At 43.4% G+C, this 23,206-nt stretch overlaps 1 protein-coding gene across 1 annotated transcript in view; it reads left to right on the forward strand.

Moving 5' to 3' along the window:
* ACACA (acetyl-CoA carboxylase alpha) overlaps nt 1-23,206 on the forward strand; it is a 233,868-nt gene that overhangs the window by 176,117 nt on the left and 34,545 nt on the right. The window contains 4 exon segments of the mRNA XM_059997545.1: nt 14,993-15,136; nt 15,723-15,843; nt 18,993-19,089; nt 22,208-22,304. Coding sequence (XP_059853528.1) covers nt 14,993-15,136; nt 15,723-15,843; nt 18,993-19,089; nt 22,208-22,304 — 459 coding nt within the window.

The following is a 23,206-nucleotide window of genomic DNA, read 5'->3' on the forward strand; positions in this document are numbered from 1 at the left end:
GGGAGGTTATTGCTGCGGGAGAAACTTACTTTATTTTTAAGTTGTTCTTTTGGATACCTTCTTAGGATGAGATATTGAGGAATGCTGAAGAGAATTGTAGATACCATTATCTGTGAGGATAGAATTTAAAGAAGACACCTGCATTTCCATAATGTTCCCGTACCTGAACAAAGAGCTGATTTCTGAAAAGTATCTTGTTACATTGAGTTTTTAATTTTCTCCCTGATATCCAAAGAATATCCTGAAAAGCAAAGGTGGTGGTGGTGTGTTGTTGTCGCTGCTGCTGGGGTTTTTATTTGTTTGTTTGTTTTTCCTAAAAACTTGCTAGTTGAATTTCAATCCTGCCACAAAGAAAGCATTAGGGATTTTTTTCTTAAAACCCGGTTGAATTGTTGTGATCAAATTCATTATATTCATCTTCCTCCTAGCCTGCAGGGCTCCTTGTTAAAGAAGTCTAGTTGTAGGGAAAAGACAGGAAAGCTGTAGCTGTAACTTACCCCACAATGCTCATTTCCAGAAGGCTGCGATCATTTGTAGCTGAAGGGAGTGATCAGTTATAGGGGTTACTTAACCCTGCTCTGCCCGCTTCACTGTCTTCATGTCACTGCCTCTTATGTGCAGCGTGGTGCTGGAAGACCCCCGATTTCATGCAAACTGATTAAGAATGTCCTGTCTGCCCCTTTGCCTCTCAGGTACGAGAAAGGAAACTAGAAAGGAGCCACACGCTCAGACTGCCTCTTCTGCCTCCCTCCTTGTGCACGTCCTGCCTTTGTCTGCACTGGTGTCTCTTTGCACATCTGCCTTTTCTTCCTATAGGAATCTCTGTCTCGCATCCTCTGGGCGTGTGTCCAGGTCACTTTGAGTGCATGCCTCTTCCTGTGTGAGTGCTGGTCTCTTTCTCTTTGTGTCTGTATCTTGCGTCTAGATCCCTCTTTCTCTGTCTGTGTGCCTCCCTGAGTCTCCATGTGTGAGAGTCTTTGTGTCTGAAACCCTGTAGAGACTCCACAAGCCCTGACCATCTAGCTTGTCGTACGCGTGTACCTGTGTAAAGCGGGAATGTAGGCGGTGTATGCGAGCTTTTAGACTGTAAACATTTGACCCCTACCTTTTTAGTCTTCATCCTTTACGTTAAACATTAGGGTGAAGAATAAGAAGGGAGGTGGTTGTGCAGAGGTTGTAGGGGGAAAAAAAAATCTGTGTGTGCAAGTGCCGATCCCGTTGACCCCTTTGAAAATTGAAATAATGATAATGCGTGTCTCCTGACTGCATCAAAGTATCAGCACATCAAAAGCCAGGAGGCATGAAATGCAAATGATAAAGTGAAAGCAGATGGATTGTGCATGATCGCCTGATGCCCAATGAATTTTAAAAGGTGCCGGTTTGCAAGGGCGGGTGGGGGGACTGAAATAAACACGTTATCCCTGCAATTCTTTTTTGTTCTTGACGCTCACTCCTGACAATATTTGTTCACACTTGAGTGAACACCCACTTCATCTTTCTCTCTCTCTCTCTGTCTCTCCCTTCTTCCTCTCTCTTCCTCTCTCTCTCTCTCTCTCTCTCCTCTCTAACTCCACCCCCCAGCCCCCCACCCACCTCTTACACGTCTCAGGTCATGTCTCACTGCAGCTCTGGTGGAAATAATAAGATATAAACCACGAGGTTGTTATTTGCATAGAAATAGCATGGAGCCCCAGGCAGCAAGGGAGAAGGACACAGGGATCATTTGTCTAAAATTTTAATGAAAACTTTTGCTGAGGCAGAGATTTTTTTAAAACTTTCTTTCTCCCTGCTTTTCTCCTCCCCTCCTCACCCCCCTCCACCCCATCTCTGCTTTGACTGAACATAGTTGGATGTGAAGAGAAAGGTTTGTCACTCCACATATCACACTCCCATAATGCAGCCACATGTAAATTGTTTGTTCCTTTAATAGATACGAAGCTGGAGAGACACGTATTCCCAACTTAATACACTGCATGTACGCATCAAGCTTTTATAGCTACTCTCCATCTCAGTGCTCACGTGATGTTGCCTGTCGTTAGCCGACCTGGTTTTAATTAGTTTAGACCTTCTAACCTCTTGCTTCCAAAGACTCTTACTTTTTAAAGGATTTCTTTTTGTAGCCAACAGTGGTCACCTGCATATAAAATATAACCATCCTGGCAGTTTCCTGTTTTTCTCTTTCAGTGATTTCACCGTTCACCTACACATCTTATTTACGGGGCCCCATCCTTTGCCACTCTGTCTTTTGTTCCAAAACCAGAAAGTGCTCGGCATATGCGTCTTTTGATCCCTTGTCCTTGTGATCTCATTATTTGTGTATGCTCTTTCCTTGAATGTCTTGCTCTCTGTTGCCTGCAGTTATTTGTAAAATACTCAAAATATTACAAAGGTGTGGAGAAATACAGGATCCAGGTTTCCTTAAGTGTTGCAGAAGCAGAGTTGACATTTGAACTCAAGGTAATGAGATGGTGATTAGAGGCAGCCTGCATGACTTTATTTGAAACTTAAAATCAAGAACATCTATCTGGTTCCTTGCTACCTTCTGGGTGGGCTGGCGGCACCAGGGCCATTTTACAGATGGAAAGACAAAAACAGCAAGAGGTAAAGTAACTTAGTTCCACTGACAAAGACTAGAACGAGCAGCAGAACATGAACTTCCACATCCCCGAGTTTCATTTAAGATGCGCTCAGTCCCCTGGGCTTAGTGTCCACAAGACCTGAGAAGAGAAGGTAGTCCGGTCATTTTATTTTTTGTCCAAACATCATGAGAGTGATGACATTAGGAAGAGAAGCTTCTAAGGGCCTGCTCTTTCATGTCACTCCAGGTAGTGGATCATAGGTTCCCAGCTTTACAAACTGTAGACTGTTGGTGGGCAGATCCCTCAGAATGCCTCACTGAGTGGTAAGGGCGGACTTGATGGACATGACAGACTACCTGCTCAAAGTGAGTCATGCTGGCCTGGCAAAGGCAGCAATCTGTGTGTTTGGGGAACTGAAAAGATAGTCCCTTGAGGGACTGTGACAATTTGTAGAGTCATAAACTCCTAAGTCAAGGTGCCACTAGACGTTTGCAGTGACTTCCGGACCCACTTCCTCTCCGCTCCACTCCCCTTCTCTGTTTCTGTGTAATATGTGTACTGTAACATCAGGTGGTGGGTAGGCTGGGAGGACCTAGCATGATAAGGGAAGTAGACTAGAGCCTGCCAGTTCTCAATCCACTGCCCCAGGCTTGGTGAAAGCTCTCTCTGTGTACCAAGAAAGCAGAATTGCAGTTTTTGACTTGTCCTCTGGACAGTTACTGTCTATGGAGGTAAGGCATGTGCCCATGGCCTGATAGATAGATTATAGATTCATTCAAGAGGTGATATATGATTTTCTTGTGATAAGCATTTTAAAGCTTCTGGTTTAAGGCAAAAAAAAGAAAAAATCCAATAATCTCATTCCCCTTAGCGAGAGCTGGCCCCTATTTCCACTGAATCTGCCAGGAAAAAAACAATTATGTGATGAGTGTGGCTAGGGCTATATGTTAGGCCTGTAGGGGGCTAATTCTGCTAATCTTGCTTTTGAGACTTGGTATCAGTCTTTCTCTGGACCTTAGTCTCCAAATACATATTTTTATGTGTCTGTACAATGTGAAATGTGACTCTATTGGGTACAGTATCAGAGTTCCTCCCAGGAGCTTGTAGCACCAGGGGACTGCATTATGCATCCTCCCTCCTCACCCATGACTATGTGACACTCGCTCAACGTGAGAGTCAGTCCCAGAGGTTCGAGAAAGCAAGGGGGCAGTTCGTTAGCTCTTTTGTGAGGCAGCATTGTAACTGTCACATAACTGAAAGAGGTGGAATAGTTAAGACTGGCTAATGTTTGAGTACAGGCTCTGCCGCCTGTGAGTTGTGTGACCTTGGGCAGTGCATTTAACCCTTCCAGGTCACAATTGTGTTAATTGTAAAACAGGGATCATAATAGTACCTATCTACCAGGCTCTTGTGCGGATTATATGAGTTAATACTGGTAAATCACTGGCACTGTTGTGGTCTTCCCTGTGATGCGGTTAGAGGTCTTTCTCATTGCAACTCATTATCCAGGCCCTGGAAGGGAAATACAAACACAGCATTCTCTCTATTTTCTGACCCTTTGAAGGCAAAAGTTCCTTTAAGAAAATGTTAGATGTCAGTCCTCACTGCGGCGTACATTCGTGTATTGACTTCCCCTATAGATGTTATCTAAAGACAATCACACACTTTGGAAAGCCATTAATGTGAGAGGCCCCATGTTCAGTCCTGATAGGGTAGTATATGTGTCACTCATCTGTCTGCAAGAGTCCCCAAGGACTTGTTGATACAATAGCCCATAATCACTCTAAGGATCAATCCAGCAATTTGCATTTTTAAAAGTCCCTAACTACCTATTTTCACAATAGACAGGCCCTGTGCTCTGAAGCTCCAGATGGGATCACTCTCCTTTCTAAAGAGGGCATTTGAGCTTCCTGAGTAAGCCTCGCGTTAGCATTATGAACGAGTTCTCAGAAAGGGTTGCAGTGGGCACATCCCCTTAGTTTTCAGGCCCTTCCCCCTGCACACACAAAATCTGGGCACACCTGACTCTGTCTGGGGGGTTGTTTTATTTGTCTTTCGTTTGACGTTCCTTGGGTTTGGTAGGAAACTGTACCAGGTATCTTGGACTCCATTAGTGAGTCAAGGTAATATACCAGAAGTCTGATCCTGGGCTCTCTGGTAGAATTGCTGTTCAGAGCTCCATTGCCTCTGGCTCTCTAAGACAGCCCATGTGGGCATGGTGGCTTAGAGACTCAGGACGGGAGACCCACACAAGCATCAAGTCAAAGCTGAGAGTCTCTGCCTGGGCATTAAATAGAGACTCAGGAATTATCATGTTTGACAAACTACTGTAAATGTGCTCAAACTTTTTGAAGTTTCAAAGCCTTTAGATTATTTTTTTAAAAAAAAGCAAATGAAAAACTTTTGATTATTCCTCTCCTTTCCATTTACTAGGTAAAGCAACATTGGGCTCTAATCTCTTTGGGGCTCAATTTCCTCTTTTTAAAATACATTTCCCACCTTAAGGTGAAGGCCAGAGGTTCTCTTAATCTTAAATTGTCTTTAATTTCTAGTATTCTGTTACGCTATGAAGATGTATCTTGATTTGTAGCCAGGGAACCGTGTTAGGATAGATGAGGGGGAAGGAGTTGGGGGGGATCAAAAAAGTGACTCCATGTGAGAGAATTTTATGTTAGTGAGATTACATATCAGTGATGTGTAAAATTATTACATATTAGCAAGATTAGGAATAGGAGTTGTAAAGCATAACAATTCAAAATTTTTTTGTTTCTTATCCATATTATGGAAGAATAAATGCCCCATGGTGGGTGGAAGGGGTGATATCATTCATGATGACACCAAGGGGCCATAGAATTATAATCGTTGGGAGTGGAAGGATCCTCAAAAGTCCAACCACCCAACTGTTGTTTGAATTTCCTCTGTGACTCCGTTACCAAATAGTCATTCAGTTATGCTTGAAAAACTCAACTGAAGGGGAGCTCAGTACTTTTTCAGCCAATCCCTTTCATCTGTATAAAATTCTTCCTTATATTTGGCTAAAGTCTGTTTCTCTGTAAGACAAACTAATACCTCTTAAAAAGTAGTTCAAAATTAACAAAGCAACTCCCAGTTTGATGGTCTGGCTTATGTAGAACTTAACAGAACCAAACTCTTCCCCATGTATTTTTGCTTTCAGAGTCTGGTCTTGTCTCAAGAACAAATGTAGTGAAGATGAAAATGCTCTTCAAAGATAGAAAAGAAATTGGACTCATAAATAACATTCTTGCCATCTGAAAATATGAAATACTTAGTAATTACTAGAGAAACAGCTAAAACTCACCACTGTGAAGTAGTACTCTATGGAACCGTAGGAGACTGCCACGTGGCATCACGCAAGGCTTTTAGACCTGCCCATCACCTGCTGTATCGAAAGTCAGGATCCTAATACATGACTGAAAGATAGGTCTTTCTGAGTGCTACATATTTAGGTAGTGGTTAAAACTCATGGTTTGGTGGTGCTTATTTCAGGAATCAATAAAAGTGCTGTAGACTGAGGTAATCTTAAGCTCTATGGGCACACAAACCAAATGTAAAATGCTAGAGCTTATTACCCTCTCAGCTCAGGGAGCAGTCTCGGGCTCACTTCATACGTGTGGACCTGCATAACATCTCTACCCTCTCTCTAGAGGGTCCATTCCAGCCTCCCGGACTGGGATGCTTCCCGAGTATTGGAATCAAGAGATGCCTCCACTTCACAGGTTCTGTGGCGTGTAGGGTCTCTGCACGTTCTGCCTCTAATAAAACCTTGTCCCTGAACTCAAGCTAAGTGCCCCCTGAGGACTGCCAGCACAGTGCCCTAAGCAGAGCAGCTTGGCGTTTTCATCTTCCAGTCAGATGTTACGCCTTCTTATGCTGGATTTTCTTCACCTTTCTTTCTACACATGTTCATAGCTCTGTCTTTGCAAATTAGTGTTCAGTTGAAGCTTTGCTATTCCATCTTTCCCTCTCCTCTCCCCTTAACCTTTCTTCTCCCCCAACCCCAGCCTGAAACCCAAGTAAATTAGCTTTTCACCCCTGCCCCCCAGTTAAAAAAAATCCCATACTCCTCCAACAGTGTCTGTTCTTGGATTTGCAGTCAGCAGCCATCTCCAATAACCATCCAGCTGTCAGCTTCACAGCTCCCCACTACCTCCCACCTCCCCCATCACTCACCAGAGGAAAAAGAGAGCCAGAGCCAGAGCTTGAAATATATCATGCAATAGTGTATCATGAATTTGTTGTGAATCACAGCGGTGAAGCAGGTTTATTTATTTCTGAGACCTTAAATCAATACAAAGTAGGTCTCTTAGTTCTGAAGCTGGGATGGAGTGTGAAAAAATGAGCCCATTGTACTCTTAAAACTTTGGGGAAAGGAGATGACAGCTATATAATTCCATTTACCAGGCACTAGGGGCTTTAATGTGAAGGTGACAGGGAGCTCTTTGTGCATTTAGAGCACCATATCTTCTAAATAAAAGATCTGTAGACTTGATAGTGGAGCATAGCTCTGAGTTTAATAATCTCCAAGCATTAGACCGAGCCAATATGTTTCCAAGTCAGAGAGGTCCCCCCCACACGCTCATAAATTAAAAGTGCAAGAACTGCACACGTTGGTAGATTAGAAATGCAAGGACTTCAGTCTTCCAGGGGGAAGACAGACCTGGTCCCTGGCTGTGCACAGACTGCTGTGTGAATATGATAAAGACGCAGGAAGCGAGACTGTTTAGAAACCTGACTCCTGGCTGTTCATCATTCTCGGGAATGTCCCCTGTGCATGGATCCAAATCTGGCTATGTCCCCTCTCATTCAGAGTGGCCATCTTCACACAGTCTAATCAGCTGATGTACACAGTCAGGGGTGTTGAATTATGAAAGGAGAAGCTTTCAGAGCTGTTTAGATTGAGCTGTAGATTATCATGCCCAGGCTTCAGGTTTTTCTGGTTGATTCTTCACTGGTTCCTAGTTTTTTAAATGTCTCAGAGTCTGGAATTTAAGCCCTTTAAAATAGTTTGCACATAAGAGAAATTGAGAAATCGGTGTTTATTAAGGAAAAGAACTCACCCAATTTTTGTTGTTGTTGTTGTCGTCATACATGGGCCTCTCACTGCTGTGGCCTCTCCCGTCGCAGAGCACCGGCTCCGGACGCGCAGGCTCAGCTGCCATGGCTCACGGGCCCAGCCGCTCCGTGGCATGTGGGATCCTCCCGGACCGGGGTACGAACCCGTGTCCCCTGCATCGGCAGGCGGACTCTCAACCACTGCGCCACCAGGGAAGCCCCTCACCCAAATTTATCCAACAGCATAAGATGCAAATATGAGAAGTCAAGACCATTGGAACATATAATCAAGTTTTGGGTATCTTCATTTTCTATCTAACCCTCTGATAAAATGTCTTCTCAACAGCTAAAGCAGGTTTATGCGGTTCAGTAGAGCAACCCTAGTATAATATGACTTTATAGTACATAGAGTTACTAGCTTAATTCTAGCCCAGGTAAAGAATTTTGAAAGGAAAACCCAGTGTCTACACTGGGGAAAACTAAAAGGAGAGGAAAATTGAACCACTCATTTTGCTTAAAGAATCTGCTACACATTATAACACTAATAGGAAAGACTTCATTTGCTTATAGTAGTTCAGCTTGCTGAAAATACAAACCAGAGCTGAGTTTTGATAGAGCAGTGAGAATTATGGCAGTTCACCTGCATTTATTGTGTGCCTGTTGTGTGTAAAGCTCTGTTCTTATGCTATGGGTGTACAAAGATGATTCCTGCTCTCATGGAGCTTAAATTTAGGCTAAAAGACAATAACAAGCTTTTCATGTGTTCTAAGGGGAAAACATTAAATTGCTTCCCATCAGATGTAAATGAGAAAACACAAACAAAAAGGCTGCAAAGATGAAAGAAAGGTCAGTGTTACTCCCCAAGAAGCCAGATCCCAGCAGGCACCAAACTGTGCCTCGCCACTGGTGGGCACAGGCAGACAGTCACACAGCCATCTGCCTTCCACCAACCTCACATCCAATATCCTATTCAGAAAAACCACTGGAGGTGACTGGAAAAAAAAAATGTGTGTGTGTGTGTGTGTGTGTGTGTGTGTATACACACACACATACACACATATATATAGTTCTCACAACTCAGTAGTAGGAAAACAACCCAGTAACTTTTTAAATGGGTAAAAAATTTGAACAGACATTTCACCAAAGGCATAAGGATGGTAAATAAGCACACAAAAAGATATTTATCATTAGTCATTAGGGAAATGCAAATTAAAACCACAATTAGACACCACTAAACTAAAATAAAAAATTCTAAGCAGACAGTACTAAGTGTTGGTAAGGATGCAAAACAACTAGAACTCTCATGTGTATTGATGGGAATGCAAAATGGTACAGCCACTTTGAAAAAGTTGAGCTTTTTTAAAAAAATAGAGTCAGTTATCCACTTACCATATAACCTAGCAATCCTACTCCTAGGTATTTACTCAACAGAAATGAAAATGTCTATTCATACAGAAACCTGTACGTGAATGTCTCTAGCAGCTTTATTCATAGTTGCCAAAAACTGGAGACCACCCAAATGTCTGCTAACAGGCAAAGAGATGGACAAGGTGTGTTATTTCCATAAAATGGAATAGTACTGTGCAGTAAAAAAGGAACTACTGCCACCTGCGTCAGCATGAATAAATCTCAGATGCATTACGCTGACTGAAAGAAGCTAGACTCATAACGTTCTAGAAAAGGCAATATTGTTGAGACACAAGGATCAGTGGTTGTCAGGTGGGAGAAGGGAATTGATTACAAAGGGAATGAGAATACTTTGGGGGCTGATGAAAACTTTTGGGGTGATTGTGGTGGTGGTTATATGCCTATGTGATGGCAAATTTCATGTACACCTAAAAATGGACAATTTTACTATATGTGAATTATACCTCAATAGACCACACTTTAAAATTTTTTCTATTTTTGGAAGAAATTTATTGTCAGTATGCTCAAGTCTGTAGCTAAAGGAGCAGTTGATGGATCCCTGAGATGAGTGATTTCGTTTGACATCAGTTTTGACTCCAGAAGCCTATGCCTGTTCTCATACATTTAACAAGTAAACTGTCACGTGGCTCTTCTCTACCCCAGTTACATTAAAAATGCGTCTCTGTTCCTCACCAGTCTGTCTTCAAATCCTTACCATCCTTCTGCCGTCTAACTCATTCCTCTGTTCTCCCTACATCTCAGTAAACAGAGATCTTCCCAGTGTCAATTCTGGCCTGTATCACCTCAGTTTCTCTTTGGCTAAATATCTTTTCTACCACTGGTAGCTCCGTCCCTTTACTCCAGTTTATCCATCAGCAAACCTGATCACTTTATAATTTTGCTGCTAATTGAGAGATTTTTGGTCTTGCAGTGGACAGTGTTGAATCCAGCCGTGGCTCACACCAGAGCCTTTCCCATTCTGTGCCAGCAGTGTGTTACTGTGCCCCTTCTCGGTCCCCAACCCTAGCCTTCCAGCTGCCAACCAGCTCTGGAGGGTTTGCCAGTGACAATAGTGGCAACAAAGTGGGGAGAGGAACTTGTAACCCTGAGTCTTTGTATTCAGAGACTGTGTTTTGGAACCCCCAAGTATTCTTGGTCTCATAGGCACTGGTCCTGTCTCCCTAGAGATTTAGTTCCATTCACCCTTGGATATATTCCTGGAGAAACATTTACACAGTAATATGTGCTGCACCACTTAAAACTGTTAATTGGAGATTGAGTTACTTGTCAGCTTTTAAAAATGTAGTCCTGTCAGGTCAAGGAGGAGGGTGTTAGCAGCATGAGTAGATGAGCTATTGCATATTTTCTTCCCCTTCCTCTTTTTTCTCCCCCCTCCCTTTTCCTCTCTCATCCTTTCTCCTTTCTTTTGTTCCCATTTTAATACTTCTTCCGTGTTCCCACTTATTCTTTCTCATCTCTCTCTTTCTGCCTTAGCCAAACCTTTATTGATAACCTGACAGGTCCCCAGAATGACTTTAATATCTAGAATCATGGATGAAGTCCAGTGATGACAGTTGCTCAGGAAATTTACAAAACCCCTCCTCACATCCTCTTGAGAATAGAAATATCGTAATGAGATGGAGTATCGCAGCAAGGACTCAGCCTGTGTAGCCTAATTCTCAGATGCAGGAGGACTTTTGTACTCCCTGCTTCTTTAACTGACCCATCAGGAATGTTTAAAGGGGGAAAGGTTGGATAGAGGGAGGAAAGCAGCAGAATTCATTTTTTATTCCATCGATATGCATCATTATTTTTCACATCTTCAGCACATGATTGCAAATATTTGCTTATAAGTCAAAAGGTCTCCAACATAATGTATATATCAGGACAAAAGCAATTTTTTAAAAACAATTGAGCTAAGTTACATCTATGAAACTTGGAAATCTCAGTGCCTGTGTGCTGACAAACATCCTGACAAGTAAATACTACATTCATTCAGTATTACACAGTGATTTCATTTGCACAAAACCTCACAGTGCTCTGCCACTTCAGTCAAATGTCTGGAGCACTGGGGAAGGGAAGAACGTGTTTATCTTGATATCCAAAAAGGGATTTAAGGGCGAGAGCAGGCGGTCTATTAGACTGTTTTCATTGCCTGTCAGCTGTGGTAAACCTGAGCTGTCTGCAGTGTCTCTAGATAAGGGGCAACAGCAGCAGTGGCTAAGGCCTCTGCATGTATGTATGTATAGCTGCATTCATTTGTACTTCCTGTGTATCTCAGAATTTCTAAAGGCTATGCAGCATCTTTCGTGGAGCCTTTAACATTTGCGTTCTGCTAATCACTGGCTGTATGCAGCGCTCTTAATTCCCAGGTCTGCCAGCTGTAAGTGCTGGATGAGGCTGAAGTTTATATGGAGAGTGAATGGAGATCCTCTTTCAGGCTCAGCTCTGCGGCGTGGGCACTCTTCAGCGGGGGACCTGAGATGGTGCCTGTTCCTAGTATCGCATGGCACTGCCTCTCCACTTAGACCTGGGGGCAGCAAAGTGGGGCCTCATCAGAGTCACCTCTGTTTGAGTGGTTCCTGTGTTTAAGTGGTTATTGATGCTTGTTGGGCAGATAAACTAAAAGTTTGTATCATGCAGTATAAAATGTGAGAGGGATAATTTCGGAACTGGAACATGGCAAGCAATTTGACTTATACAAGAATGCATATGTCCAAGTTGGAAAAAAATTGGTGAATGAATCTTGCCCACTTCATGAAAATATTATGTAAATGAGGGTTGTTTATCCCAGGTTTTTCTGTAGAAGATTGGTAGGGCAGTAGATGGAAGAATAAAACAGTGGGTTCTTTACTTTGCCTTCCTCAGTGCTCATCAGGGTTAGTGTAACTGTTCCAGCGCAATCATTTCAGAGTTAGGCAGAATGGATTTTGTCCTCGCCCAGATTCTGCTTTTGCAGTTGGAGCTTTTGTTGTGAAGTATTCTAAAATCATTAAAACCACTTGAGTCAGCAATGACCCCTATAAATCAGGAGCTATTGTGTGTGCCCTCATTCTCCTGGTGCATGCTCCAAGCATATGGTCATTGAAGATGAACTGGAGGCGCCTGCTTTCTCTTCGCTGATTGTTGAGTAGCTATGATTGTTGGCATTTGTTTGTGGTTAGTGAAGCAGGTTTCATTTTTGTGTGTCCTTCCCCTCTTCACCCCCTACCTCATGTGATAAGGCTGATCAGAGAGAGCTCTTCGGATACTCTGTTAGTCTGTCCTATAATTTTTGTCTTTAATTCCCAAATTAAATGAATCCTCTTACATGACAAACATTTCTTTAGCCCAGGGTAATGTTCTTCGTTGTGGTAAGCCCTGGTTTTCTTTCTGAACCCAGAGGAGAAGAAATGTATAAATACTGCCGCCTTTTCAGAACAATGCCAGCACGTCAGAGCCTGAGTTTCCACTTGTAAAGGGAAGACATACCAAGTTATTAAACTCTTGCTCCTTCCAAGTCTGTCTCCTATTAGTTTGTAAGAATATGGGGTAGAATGGGGAGATGAGGGGGCCTCCAGGAGTAGCCCAGTTCTAGAGGCTCTCTTCCTCTTTGAAATGAAGGGGCAAAGACATCCGAGGAAGGTGTATTTGAACAGCTAAGCATCTCTTGGTCTGGTTCAGTCCCTTTTTCTGAAATTGGTCCTCGATGGGTTCATTGCTGATTTTGGAGAGGTGTGAGGTTCTAAGTGGTTGGACATTATCAAGTACTAGAGACAGTGTTTCATGGGAAAGAAAATAGCGTTTCTGAGCAGAAAATAGCCCCAGCTCTGTCTTCTAGGCAGTAAGCAGTTCTGGGCTCCTGTCATAGATTGTGGGTATCAGATATTCAGGGTCAGCACAGTGTCTCCTTTTTATTTCGTTTCCCCCTTTCCGATTTTATTTTAATAATTAAAAATACTGCTGATCACACTGAATGACTTCTGGCAGAGAGGCCGTCTGTCCCAGAAGGACCAGTTGTGGGCCATCAGGTTTATGACATCCATAAAACCGGAGCCAGATCAGAGCGCGGCCTCCCTGAGTGACAGGGTTTCTGCCTCCACCAGGGTCCCCCGTCATCTGACTGCTTTGGACATTTGTTTGGGGTTGGTTTTTCATTCTGTTTTGTTTCCTGATGCATGTGCGAGTGTGCCTGTGCACACATTTAAAGATAGAAATGAAACAGGTATGTAATGCCCTCTGCCTGTTAGAAAGACTAAAGCCATAAAAATAACAAATGGCGAGTATTTGCTAGAATGTCAAAGTTATGAGTTTATTTTGTAATGATGTGCTCCTGCCTTCATGAGGTAAACTGGCCGTGGCGGAGGTGTTATTAGTAATATGGACTCAGTGGAGCAGAAAGCTGAGTGACCGAGAGATCAGTGTATCAGTCAGGGAGAGGGCAAATGGAAAGAGACAGCAGGAGAATGAGAAAAGAGCCACAGCGCCTGGGCTGAGATGAAAGACAGACCGAGAGGCGGATGGGAACCCAGTGGTCAGATACGGCCTCCCTGGATCTGGGGGCTCCTTCAAAGGAGCTGCTGCTGTGTTACTCAGCTCAGGGCTGCCTGCAAAGGCTTGTTCTCTGTGCTTCCTTAGCGAGGAAAGCAGTAATCCGAGAGCCATTTTGCTTCCCATATTCCTTTCAGAAGAGTGTTTTCCATCCTTCCTAGCTGAAGTTAAATGGGACCAAGGCCAGCTGGGTCACATGGAGGTCATTGCTTTGGCCACCACCTTCCTCAGCCTTTGGCAGGTCTTGATGTTGGGGCTGACCCAGCATGCAGAGGAACCAGCTCCTAACAGGAAGGGGCAGGATGGGAATATACAGGTAGAATTTGCTGGTCTTTCATTTATTCGCTTCTCCCCAGAGACTGGAAATGAATAAAAGTAAGGAAGAAATTTTGTGTTATGGTTATTTTCTAAAGAAGGAAAGGGAAGAGAAAAGGTAAAATACAGTAAGCGCTCTGCAACCGTTAAGAGCTCTCCAGGGCTACCATAGATGACTGGCGATTACTACACACTCAGAAGTTTGCAGTAGTCAGTGATCAGGCTGCCCAGCTTCCATCTGCTGGGTCAGAAAACCTCCCTCCCTGAAAGAAATTATTAACCAATCTTCAAGGGAAAAAGAAACCCTACAATTTCCAAGTCGAAGAATATTTTTTCTTCCTTTTTTTTTCTTTTTTAAAGGAAACTTTATGGTTTCCAACTGCAGATGCCCTTCAACCTCACAAGGGTTAAACTCCTCTAGGGATGGATACACCAGGGAATTGAGGCCCTGAATTCCCTGGAACCTTGGGAGGGAAGGACGCAGGAGAGGCAGGTTTGGGTATAAATCACTACCCTGCACCCAGCACACAAAGAGGACTGTCGGCTCAAGGGTTCATTCATGTATGTGTCATGAGTTGCTTCAGGATTTTGCTTTAAAAATCCAATGTAAAGGGGAAAATTAACCCTTAAAAAATGAGGCATCCAAACCTCACAGTGTTTCTATTTAACTGAGACTCATCACTTGAGGTTGTCAAAAGACAGGCACATTCCCTCTACTGTGCCTACAGGCAGCAGCTCGGCCAGGCCTGCAGGCGATGACGTAGCCTGTGTCTCAGGGTCCAAGCTTGACCACTGCCATGATTTCAGCTCAGAGTCAAGTATGCCATGCACATCTGTGGCAGCTAGTAGAGAGAGAGAGAGGGGCTTGCTGGTGTTTAAATTGCAACAGAATACGTGATTGTTTAAAAGCCTTTTGTGTTTTCCAAGTTTTCTTTTTAGGACAAAGGTCCAGATAGTCCCTCAGCACAACCCACGGAGGCTGGACTCTGTCTTGTGGAGAAAAGAATCCATTTTCGTGGGAATTACGAAATAGACTTTGCCTTTCTCTCTGTCTGGACGGATGTCTTTTCCCTTGTTTATTTCTCTAGGTCCTCGGAAGGGAAGTATACACCTCCAATAACCAGCTCGGGGGCATCCAGATCATGCATAACAATGGGGTGACCCACAGCACTGTCTGTGATGACTTTGAAGGGGTGTTCACTGTCCTGCACTGGCTGTCCTACATGCCGAAGGTAAGCCCTCCCCCCTTCCTTCCAGCACCGAGGAAGCCCATAGCACCCAGCCTTTGCAGCAGAGTTCACTGCCTCTGCGTGGGCGACTGTTTTATAGTAGAGGGATTTTTTTACGATATGTTCTCTGGAAGCCGTTGATTTCTTTTTTTTCCTTAAAGCCATCTTTTACCTCCTACCTTTAAAATGCCTTTGGATTTCATTGGTTAGGCCCCTTTCTGATGATTTCCAGCCACAGAAGCCTTCGTGTCCTATCTGGGCTCAGATCCCAGCTTATTAAGGCTTCTTCCTCATTGTGGGTCTTCCCCTTTCTAATCGGTATCCACCCCTCTGGGGAGCTTGTCGGAGAGCCTGGGCACACTGAAACCAGGAGTCAGAATGCCCTACTTTCTGCCAGGCTCCTACATGAGACTTGAGAGCTGTACATGTTCCTCAGGGCTTGGCTCGAGATTAGGGTTCTTCTAGCTGATGATTGGGACTAACGGGTGTGACTCCATATGTGGTCCCTGCTGTCTTTGTCCATAACGATTGTTGCTGAGTTGGAGTTGTTCACTGACCGCTGTGCTCTTCCCCCCCAATCTCCTTTCAGAGTGTACACAGTTCAGTTCCTCTCCTGAATTCCAAGGATCCTATAGATAGAGTCATCGAGTTTATTCCCACAAAGACTCCATATGATCCTCGCTGGATGCTGGCAGGCCGTCCCCACCCAAGTATGTACACATTTGAGGGTCTGTGGCACCCTGGCCCTCAAACTTCCAGTCTTCCTTTCAATCACTAACCAATTCCTGCACAATAGTATATGACAAAGAAAACAAAGCCACTGAAGTACCTGGAAATGAGGGAAATCTGAAAAACAGCTCTCTGAAGAAAAAAGTGGAAAATCCTTCAAGAACAAATGAAAAATGAATGAAATCAGCCATTGAGTCATAAGCACTGGAGTCATTAATACATTTATTTTCTGTTATTAGAGCACTTATTATTTAATGGGCTCAAAGATTTTAAAACAGTTAAATATAAGCCATAAAGTCATAGAATTACAGGACCAGAATCTTTGACCATCTAGTCTCTGTAAACAGAGATTGATCAGCTAAGTTCTGGGAAAGGTCTTTGAGACCCTCCACTATAGAGTGTGACTACACTCTTCCCAGCAAGCTGTTGCTGGGCACCCACCCTGCATGCGCCCTTCTTCTCATATGATTTTGGTAATAGTATTGATCTGTGCCTTAGTTATTAATGTAAGGTTGCTTTGTAAGATTATTTATTCATGAAGAGACTGTGCAGAACTTTTAATGTGATAACTGTATCGAGTAAGAACAAGCCCTCCCTCCATGTTTATCTAATATATCCCTCTGTCTTGGGGCTGATTTTACCAAACTTAAAAAACAAAAAGAGGGGAAAAAAGAGGCAACTCCACGTAAGGCAAATGTACATTCTTGTTTGTCTGTCCATTTGGCGATTTTAACAAACCTTATTTAGTGGGAAGTTCTTTTGTGAAGCCCCAAACCCCCCTGCTACATTTTGAATCTATTTTTTTTAGGCTTTTTGAGAAAGTGTTTGTTCTTTTTTCCATGTTTGTTGCAACTATTTCCTCCCAAAAAGGCTATATCTAAAAGAAGAATGGAATGCAGAAGATAATTCCTTAAACTTAAGAGTCATTGTGATTTTGTTGAAAGAGAAAGAAGTCTTCATAAGGAAGACTTAATACACCTTTGTGGGCACCCACTAAGCCACGTGGGCCTGTAAAGCACTTCCATATACACTATCTTATTTGGACTTGCTACTTCTCAGAGATAAGAAGAGATGACCGTTTTACAGGCTCAGAGAAGTTAAGTGATTTGGGCAAGGTCTCACAGCTAATACGTAGGAGTTGGGCTTAATCTGAAGCCTAACTATAGATACTGTAAAAAAATCACCAGAGGAGGGCTGACTTTAATTTAAAATGTTACCTGTTGTCTTCAATGCCTTTTCTTGTTCATCTTAATAAAACTAAATACTTTTTCTTACATTACCAGAAAAATCACCATAGTAATCTTTTTCCCTACCTCTCATTTTTATACCAAGATTTATAATAAGAACTATGAACCTAAGATACCTGTCAGCCTTAAAATACAGGACTTTTCTGGCAGAATTCAGAACAAGACTTAGCAAGTGTTCTCCTGGGAATTACGGGATGCCACGTTAGCTGGCTTCTAAGTTCTGCATCTGAATTGAGCATGACCTGCTCTTCTTTGAGGAGGCCCAGTAAAGCCCACCTGCAATGGCCATAGCCCACCAATGACTCCCCTCTGTCAGTCAACATATAAGACAGGAGGGGTTTGAAAGAAAAACAATTTCCATTTTGAAATGAATTCTGTGGTTCCAAATCATTACTATTGAAGTAAGAACCATCAAATGATCCAAGCATATAAAGTTAGAATTTCAATATCCTGATGTACTTAGAAGTTTGGTTTAGAACCTTTATCCAAATTTGAGCCCTCTTTCATGGGGTGAACAGGTGTGTGTGTGTGTGTGTAGATGGGCATTATCCTGGCTATTATTAATGAGATCCACAGAATAAAATGAATTTGTGATAAACTAAGTTTTCTGGGTTTTGGATAATATTTTTTCATCGACTCCCTAGTAATTCATCCTGCTGTCTCTTGTGCAGCTAACACTCGCTCCCAAATCGAGTGACTTCAGATTTTAATTTAGTGGAAGCGTTAAAGAAAGCAGATGATTCCCTGTGATAAGTTAAAGCAGATATCTCCTAGGTGAAAAGTTAAAGTCATTTATTAGAGGAGATAGTGCCGTGATATTCTTCAAACTGATGCCCAACACGAGACCAGAATCTAAACGATCGGCTTTGGGCTCATGATAGAGAGATAATTTTGAAACGGATGATCACATTTTACACTGGGGCCATAGAGGCAAGGAATGTAGAACACAGTAATTACAAGTTGAGTCTTGATAAAACACTCTCCATCCTGTTTAAGTCAGCAGAGGTTAGCTTGCTCGGATCTCCACTTTTAATTGGTTTTGGGCTTGAGTTTTTAGGGGGCGGAGGGCCATGTTCAAATTAGAAGACTTGCTGAGAAACTATGAGCCGAGAGGGCAGCCGGGAAACAGTTATTTGCAGAAGCTTTTATGGGGCCTTGGTCAAACACGGATACCTGTGGAACAGAAGTTATCTTAAACTAAGATGTTGAAAGTTTATGTGTCTTGCCAGTGAAGGAAATTCTATGCACAAAGGAGATTAATGACATAAAGTGTGTTCATCTGAACCATTATATTTTTGATTCCTATCAAGAGTATACAGGAATGGCCCTTTCTTGTAGTAAGATTATACTTTCTGAGCAGTAAATAAAGCGGATGTATCTTGTTGCTTTTCTAGCAGAGAAGCTGAGTCCCTTTTCTTTTCCTCAAATTTGGGTCCTCATCTGATCATTAGGCTGTCTTCAGCTTTCCATTAAAAGAAAATCATTGGAATCAAACAAAATTGTAAGCTAAGTTTTAAAATAGAAATACACTTCTTGAAAACATCTTCAATGACTTGGCTGCCTTTTGACAAATGTTTGTGGTGTTTTGAAAAAAGCCAGGTTATTTATTTAAAAGACGCAAACTCTCTCTGCTAGCTGAACCCCATCGTTTAACAATAAATGATGCTTTTGCTGATAAATGATTCTTTTTATTCAGACTAGCAAATGAAATAGGAGAGGAGGTCTGAAGGCAGATGAACATTCAGGGGCCTAATGTTTCCATCTATTATAATACGTTTAAAAACAAATAACCCCCCAAATCCAACCTCCAATTTGCCAATTCCAGTGTATTTTGAATGAATTGACCGTTTTAATTTTCTGTTTTCTTTGTTTCCCTTCTGTAGCCCAGAAAGGTCAGTGGTTGAGTGGATTTTTTGACTATGGCTCTTTCTCGGAGATCATGCAGCCCTGGGCACAGACTGTGGCAGTTGGCAGAGCCAGGTAAGAGCTCTTTTGTTTTGGAAGCTCTTTTTCCTCCCAACTAAAAACAAGAAAAGAAAGGGCTGTATAGGTTTTTTACCAATAACGTTCTCTTTGTCTAAACTTTCTCAGCATACTGGATTATAGTCATGCCCAAGGCAGCATAACTGGAGCACTGGTTCCCAGTGGTCATTTAGCGTGTCACTCTAATGATGCGTTTAATCTGAAGTCTGGTTTTGGCAACACTTCCTTTTCATAATACCGAAAGAAAAGCTCTCTGGGGCTGTACAGCCCAACCACAAGAGCCATAGCTCACCAGTGACCCCCACTCTATCCCCCAAAGACCATTTTCTTTCAGGAGTAGATGGCCAGTGAATCAGACTCATCTACTTCTCTCTGTAACCCACCCAAAAGATCTGTGTAACCGGAAGAAGTTCCTTCATGGCATTGAGATTATTCAAGTAACAAATGCACTGTACTGGCTTATCATCAGATTTGAATTGAAAAAAAATTTACCTGAAACAGGAGTGGGTCAAATAAGCTGGAATAGGTTGCAGGGATACCTCTAGTTTTCAAGGGGGAAATTGAAGTTTCTATTAAATTTTAATACCCACTCTAAGAAGTGCTTCACTCAACAGCGAGCTCTGCTCGAAATAATCTGCCAGGCTCGCCGTAACGAGCACCGCCGAGGCTGATCTTAATCTGGCTCTGCACCTCGGAGACTCGCCGCCCCGGGGACCCACGTCTGGAGCTCACCTTCCTCTCAGGGGCAATCAGGTTTCCTTATCCTTGTGAAAAGTGGCACCTGCCCAAGATTCTCAAACATGCCACACTGGGTTGAGATTTAGATTCCAGCCTCGAAAATAATTCTAGGCTTTGTGGTGCTCTCCGTCCAGCAGGTCAGCACGCCTTGTGCTGCCAGTGACCAGGAGCCATCAGATGGCAAATCCCACCAGGCGGGATCTTTCACTGGGGCTCTGAGTAAGACTCAGCCTGGAGTGTGCCCGGACCGAGACTCCCGGGGACCAGCTCCCATCTTCTCCGGCCTCCCAGGCTTCTGCCGCACCGCAGGCTTCCGAGTCCCAGTGAGGGTTATTCTTTGTGCCTGGCAGAACTCCCACTGGGGAGGAGCCCCCCCCACTCAGGACCTACTGGTTTGTTAGTCTTCACAGGACACTACAAGCAACTTTTTTGAGACTGTCTCTTATCCATTCTGCTTCAGTTTTCCCGTCCTTAAAAAACATGACCGAGAAAGCCAGACCTTTGTTAAGGTCTTTAAGATCCTCCCACAGGAAACAGGAGAATAATGCTTTACACTTATGATTGGAAGAACAGGACTGTTCTGTGAGCAAGTTCAGTCAAGCTTGGCTTTGGTTAGCTCTGCCGTTGTTTATTGCGGCACTCACTCTGACTTCTTTCTTTCTTTCCATCTGATGAGTTCTGGGCTTCTTACTCCAAACACATACACATGGTCACAAGTATATAAAGCACAAATGGAGCTAGCTTCTTTCAAAAGCAATGGCACTTCGCGAAATAAATATAAATGTATTCTTCTGGGATTGTTACTGTAAGTGCTGCCAAAACTCATCTTTGGTATGTATGTTTGGAATATGTGTGCTATTGGCTGTAAATTGTCTTTTATTATTCCATGGCACCTTGTCCAGGGACACACTATAAAACAAGATGCAGCATCTTCATGTGCTAGCCTGATAAAATTTATATGTCGTATAATAGAAAACAGAAGTTGTTCTGAGCTGTTTTCAAGTTCAATAAATAACTGTAATACTCGGATAAAGATGTTCTTTATTAGGTCACGTGGGCCCTAATATATAAGTTATAAGTTACCGATTTAGGGTGGCTTTTGCAATTACAAGTTTCCAGTTGGATTGTTAATCATTGTGAACAGAAATATTTCTAAACCCTCCTGTGTACCTTCTGCTTGTTGTCTGATTGTCTAGAGAGCTTTTGATTCTGATTCAGTGCAGGCAAGTGACAAGGGGGTGGGGTGGTCCCCCTCAGGCCCCTGTCAGGCCTCTTGTGATGACAAGGATCCATTTCCAGTAGCCAATATAACAACCAAAGACCATCCTTCATGGAAAAGTTTGTTATGGAGATGCTGTGGGGAATGAGAGACTATAACCCGTTCCGGCCCCAACCCCAAGGAATGCAGCTGAGAAGGTAAAGACTGAATCACATTTTCCAGAGTGAGGACTCACCCTGTACCTTGCAGGCTCGCTCACACTCACTTTCTCGATCTCCTCCTGACTTTTACTAGGAAATCTTTATGAGGACCAAGTGTGGGAGGGTATCATGGAGTACAGATGCAGAGGCTTTGAGCTCCTGAACAGTTTTTTAAATTAACAGAGCTTGGAGATTAAATTTATCCTTCCAGTATAGATCACCTATTCAACCAAGATGACTTCTGAAGGTTAACCCTGTCCCGCTGCTCTTTTCCAACGGAAGAGGAAGTTAAGGGCTTGTTCAACCACCTCCCTACACTTGGCACACGTTTTTCATCATCCCCGTAACACACCTGCAGACTCCCCATCCACACACCCAATGGTAAGACCTACTGTACCCTCAGATCTTACCAGGAACCACGTTATCAATACTCCATAGAAAACTACAGGTCTGTTCCAGCAATGAAGTTTCAGGTTCCTACTGCCTTTCAGACTGTTTCCCTTCATCTTCACCAAAGACATGCTGTAGGGTGAACTGAGAAATTTCACTTGGCAACCACAGTGATGGTGTGTGTGTGTTCATTTGTGTGTGTGTATACAAGATCTCACACACGTACTAGGCTGTTGAGTCTAAATGCAGAGGCTCCCCTGGTACCACCCTTGGTTTGAATTTATCCTGTGGTGGAGAATAGGAGTGATCCTGAGGGCAGAATCAGTTACCAGTTATGATTTACCAATCATATTTGATAAACATGCAGTTTCCCTCCATATTTACCAAATTTACCATTTTTACCACATCTGTAGAGTAACGTTTTACCCCCAGAAAAGTCAGATTCCCCCTGACCCTGTATTTGTTTCCACATCCCCCTCCATCAATGTTTTGATGTAGGATTGGAAAATAAATGACTAGCTGTAACGTAGACATACATTGGGTTCTTACGAGGCTCATTTTTTATCAGGCTAGGAGGAATACCCGTGGGAGTAGTTGCCGTGGAAACCCGAACCGTGGAGCTAAGTATCCCAGCTGATCCTGCAAACCTGGATTCTGAAGCCAAGGTAGGTCACCTCAAGTACCCTGAGCGCCCATGCTTGGAGCTGTGTTTCCGCCTCTGCAGAGCCGTGGATATATTGGGAGCATTGCAAACCACCAATTTTAGAGGAAAGGGCAGCCAGCAGCCTTTAATGATTTCAGACCATCACGAGCTCACTTTTAAGATGACTCGAAATGGACCGCAAGCTAAATTCTGCCTGAAAAATTAAATGGGCCTTTACAGTGGTCTTGTTGTTGCTAGAAAACAGTCTTCTTTTGTTGGGTATGTGGTCTTCTAGAAAGGCAGCTGAGATGATGCTGAGGGCCCACTGGTCCTGGTTGTCCAAGCACTCGTGGAAGAGCTCCTACTGGAATTAATAAGGAAGTCTGCCCCGACACCAAATGTGAAAGCCACAGCCCATCCTTTCTTTTTCTTTTTTTCTTTTTGGCTGCGTTGGGTCTTCGTTGCTGCACGCGGGCTTTTCTCTAGTTGCAGGGTGCGGGCTTCTCCTTGCGGTGGCTTCTCTTGTTGCAGAGCACGGACTCTAGGCGCGTGGGCTTCAGTAGTTGTGGCATGCTGGCTCCAGTAGCTGTGGCTCGTGGGCTCTAGAGCGTAGGCTCAGTAGTTGTGACGCACGGGCTTAGTTGCTCTGCGGCATGTGGGATCCTCCCAGACCAGGGCTCAAACCTGTGTCCCCTGCACTGGCAGGCGGATTCTTAACCACTGTGCCACCAGGGAAGTCCCATCCTTTTCAAAAGGGTGGATTAAGTCTTCACAGCCTGACAAAGGGTCAGGGAGATGAGAGGAGCTTATGGAGCAGGGCTACCTCAAGCGCCGCTGACTAAGCACAGTACAGGGAAGCTGCACCAGGCACAGAGGTGAGAGCACGTGGAGACTCTGACCAGGGGGCTTGCTTGGAGCTGTGTG

The sequence above is a fragment of the Delphinus delphis genome, chromosome 19 (assembly GCF_949987515.2).
Source record: "Delphinus delphis chromosome 19, mDelDel1.2, whole genome shotgun sequence".
Taxonomy (NCBI): Eukaryota; Metazoa; Chordata; class Mammalia; order Artiodactyla; family Delphinidae; genus Delphinus; species Delphinus delphis.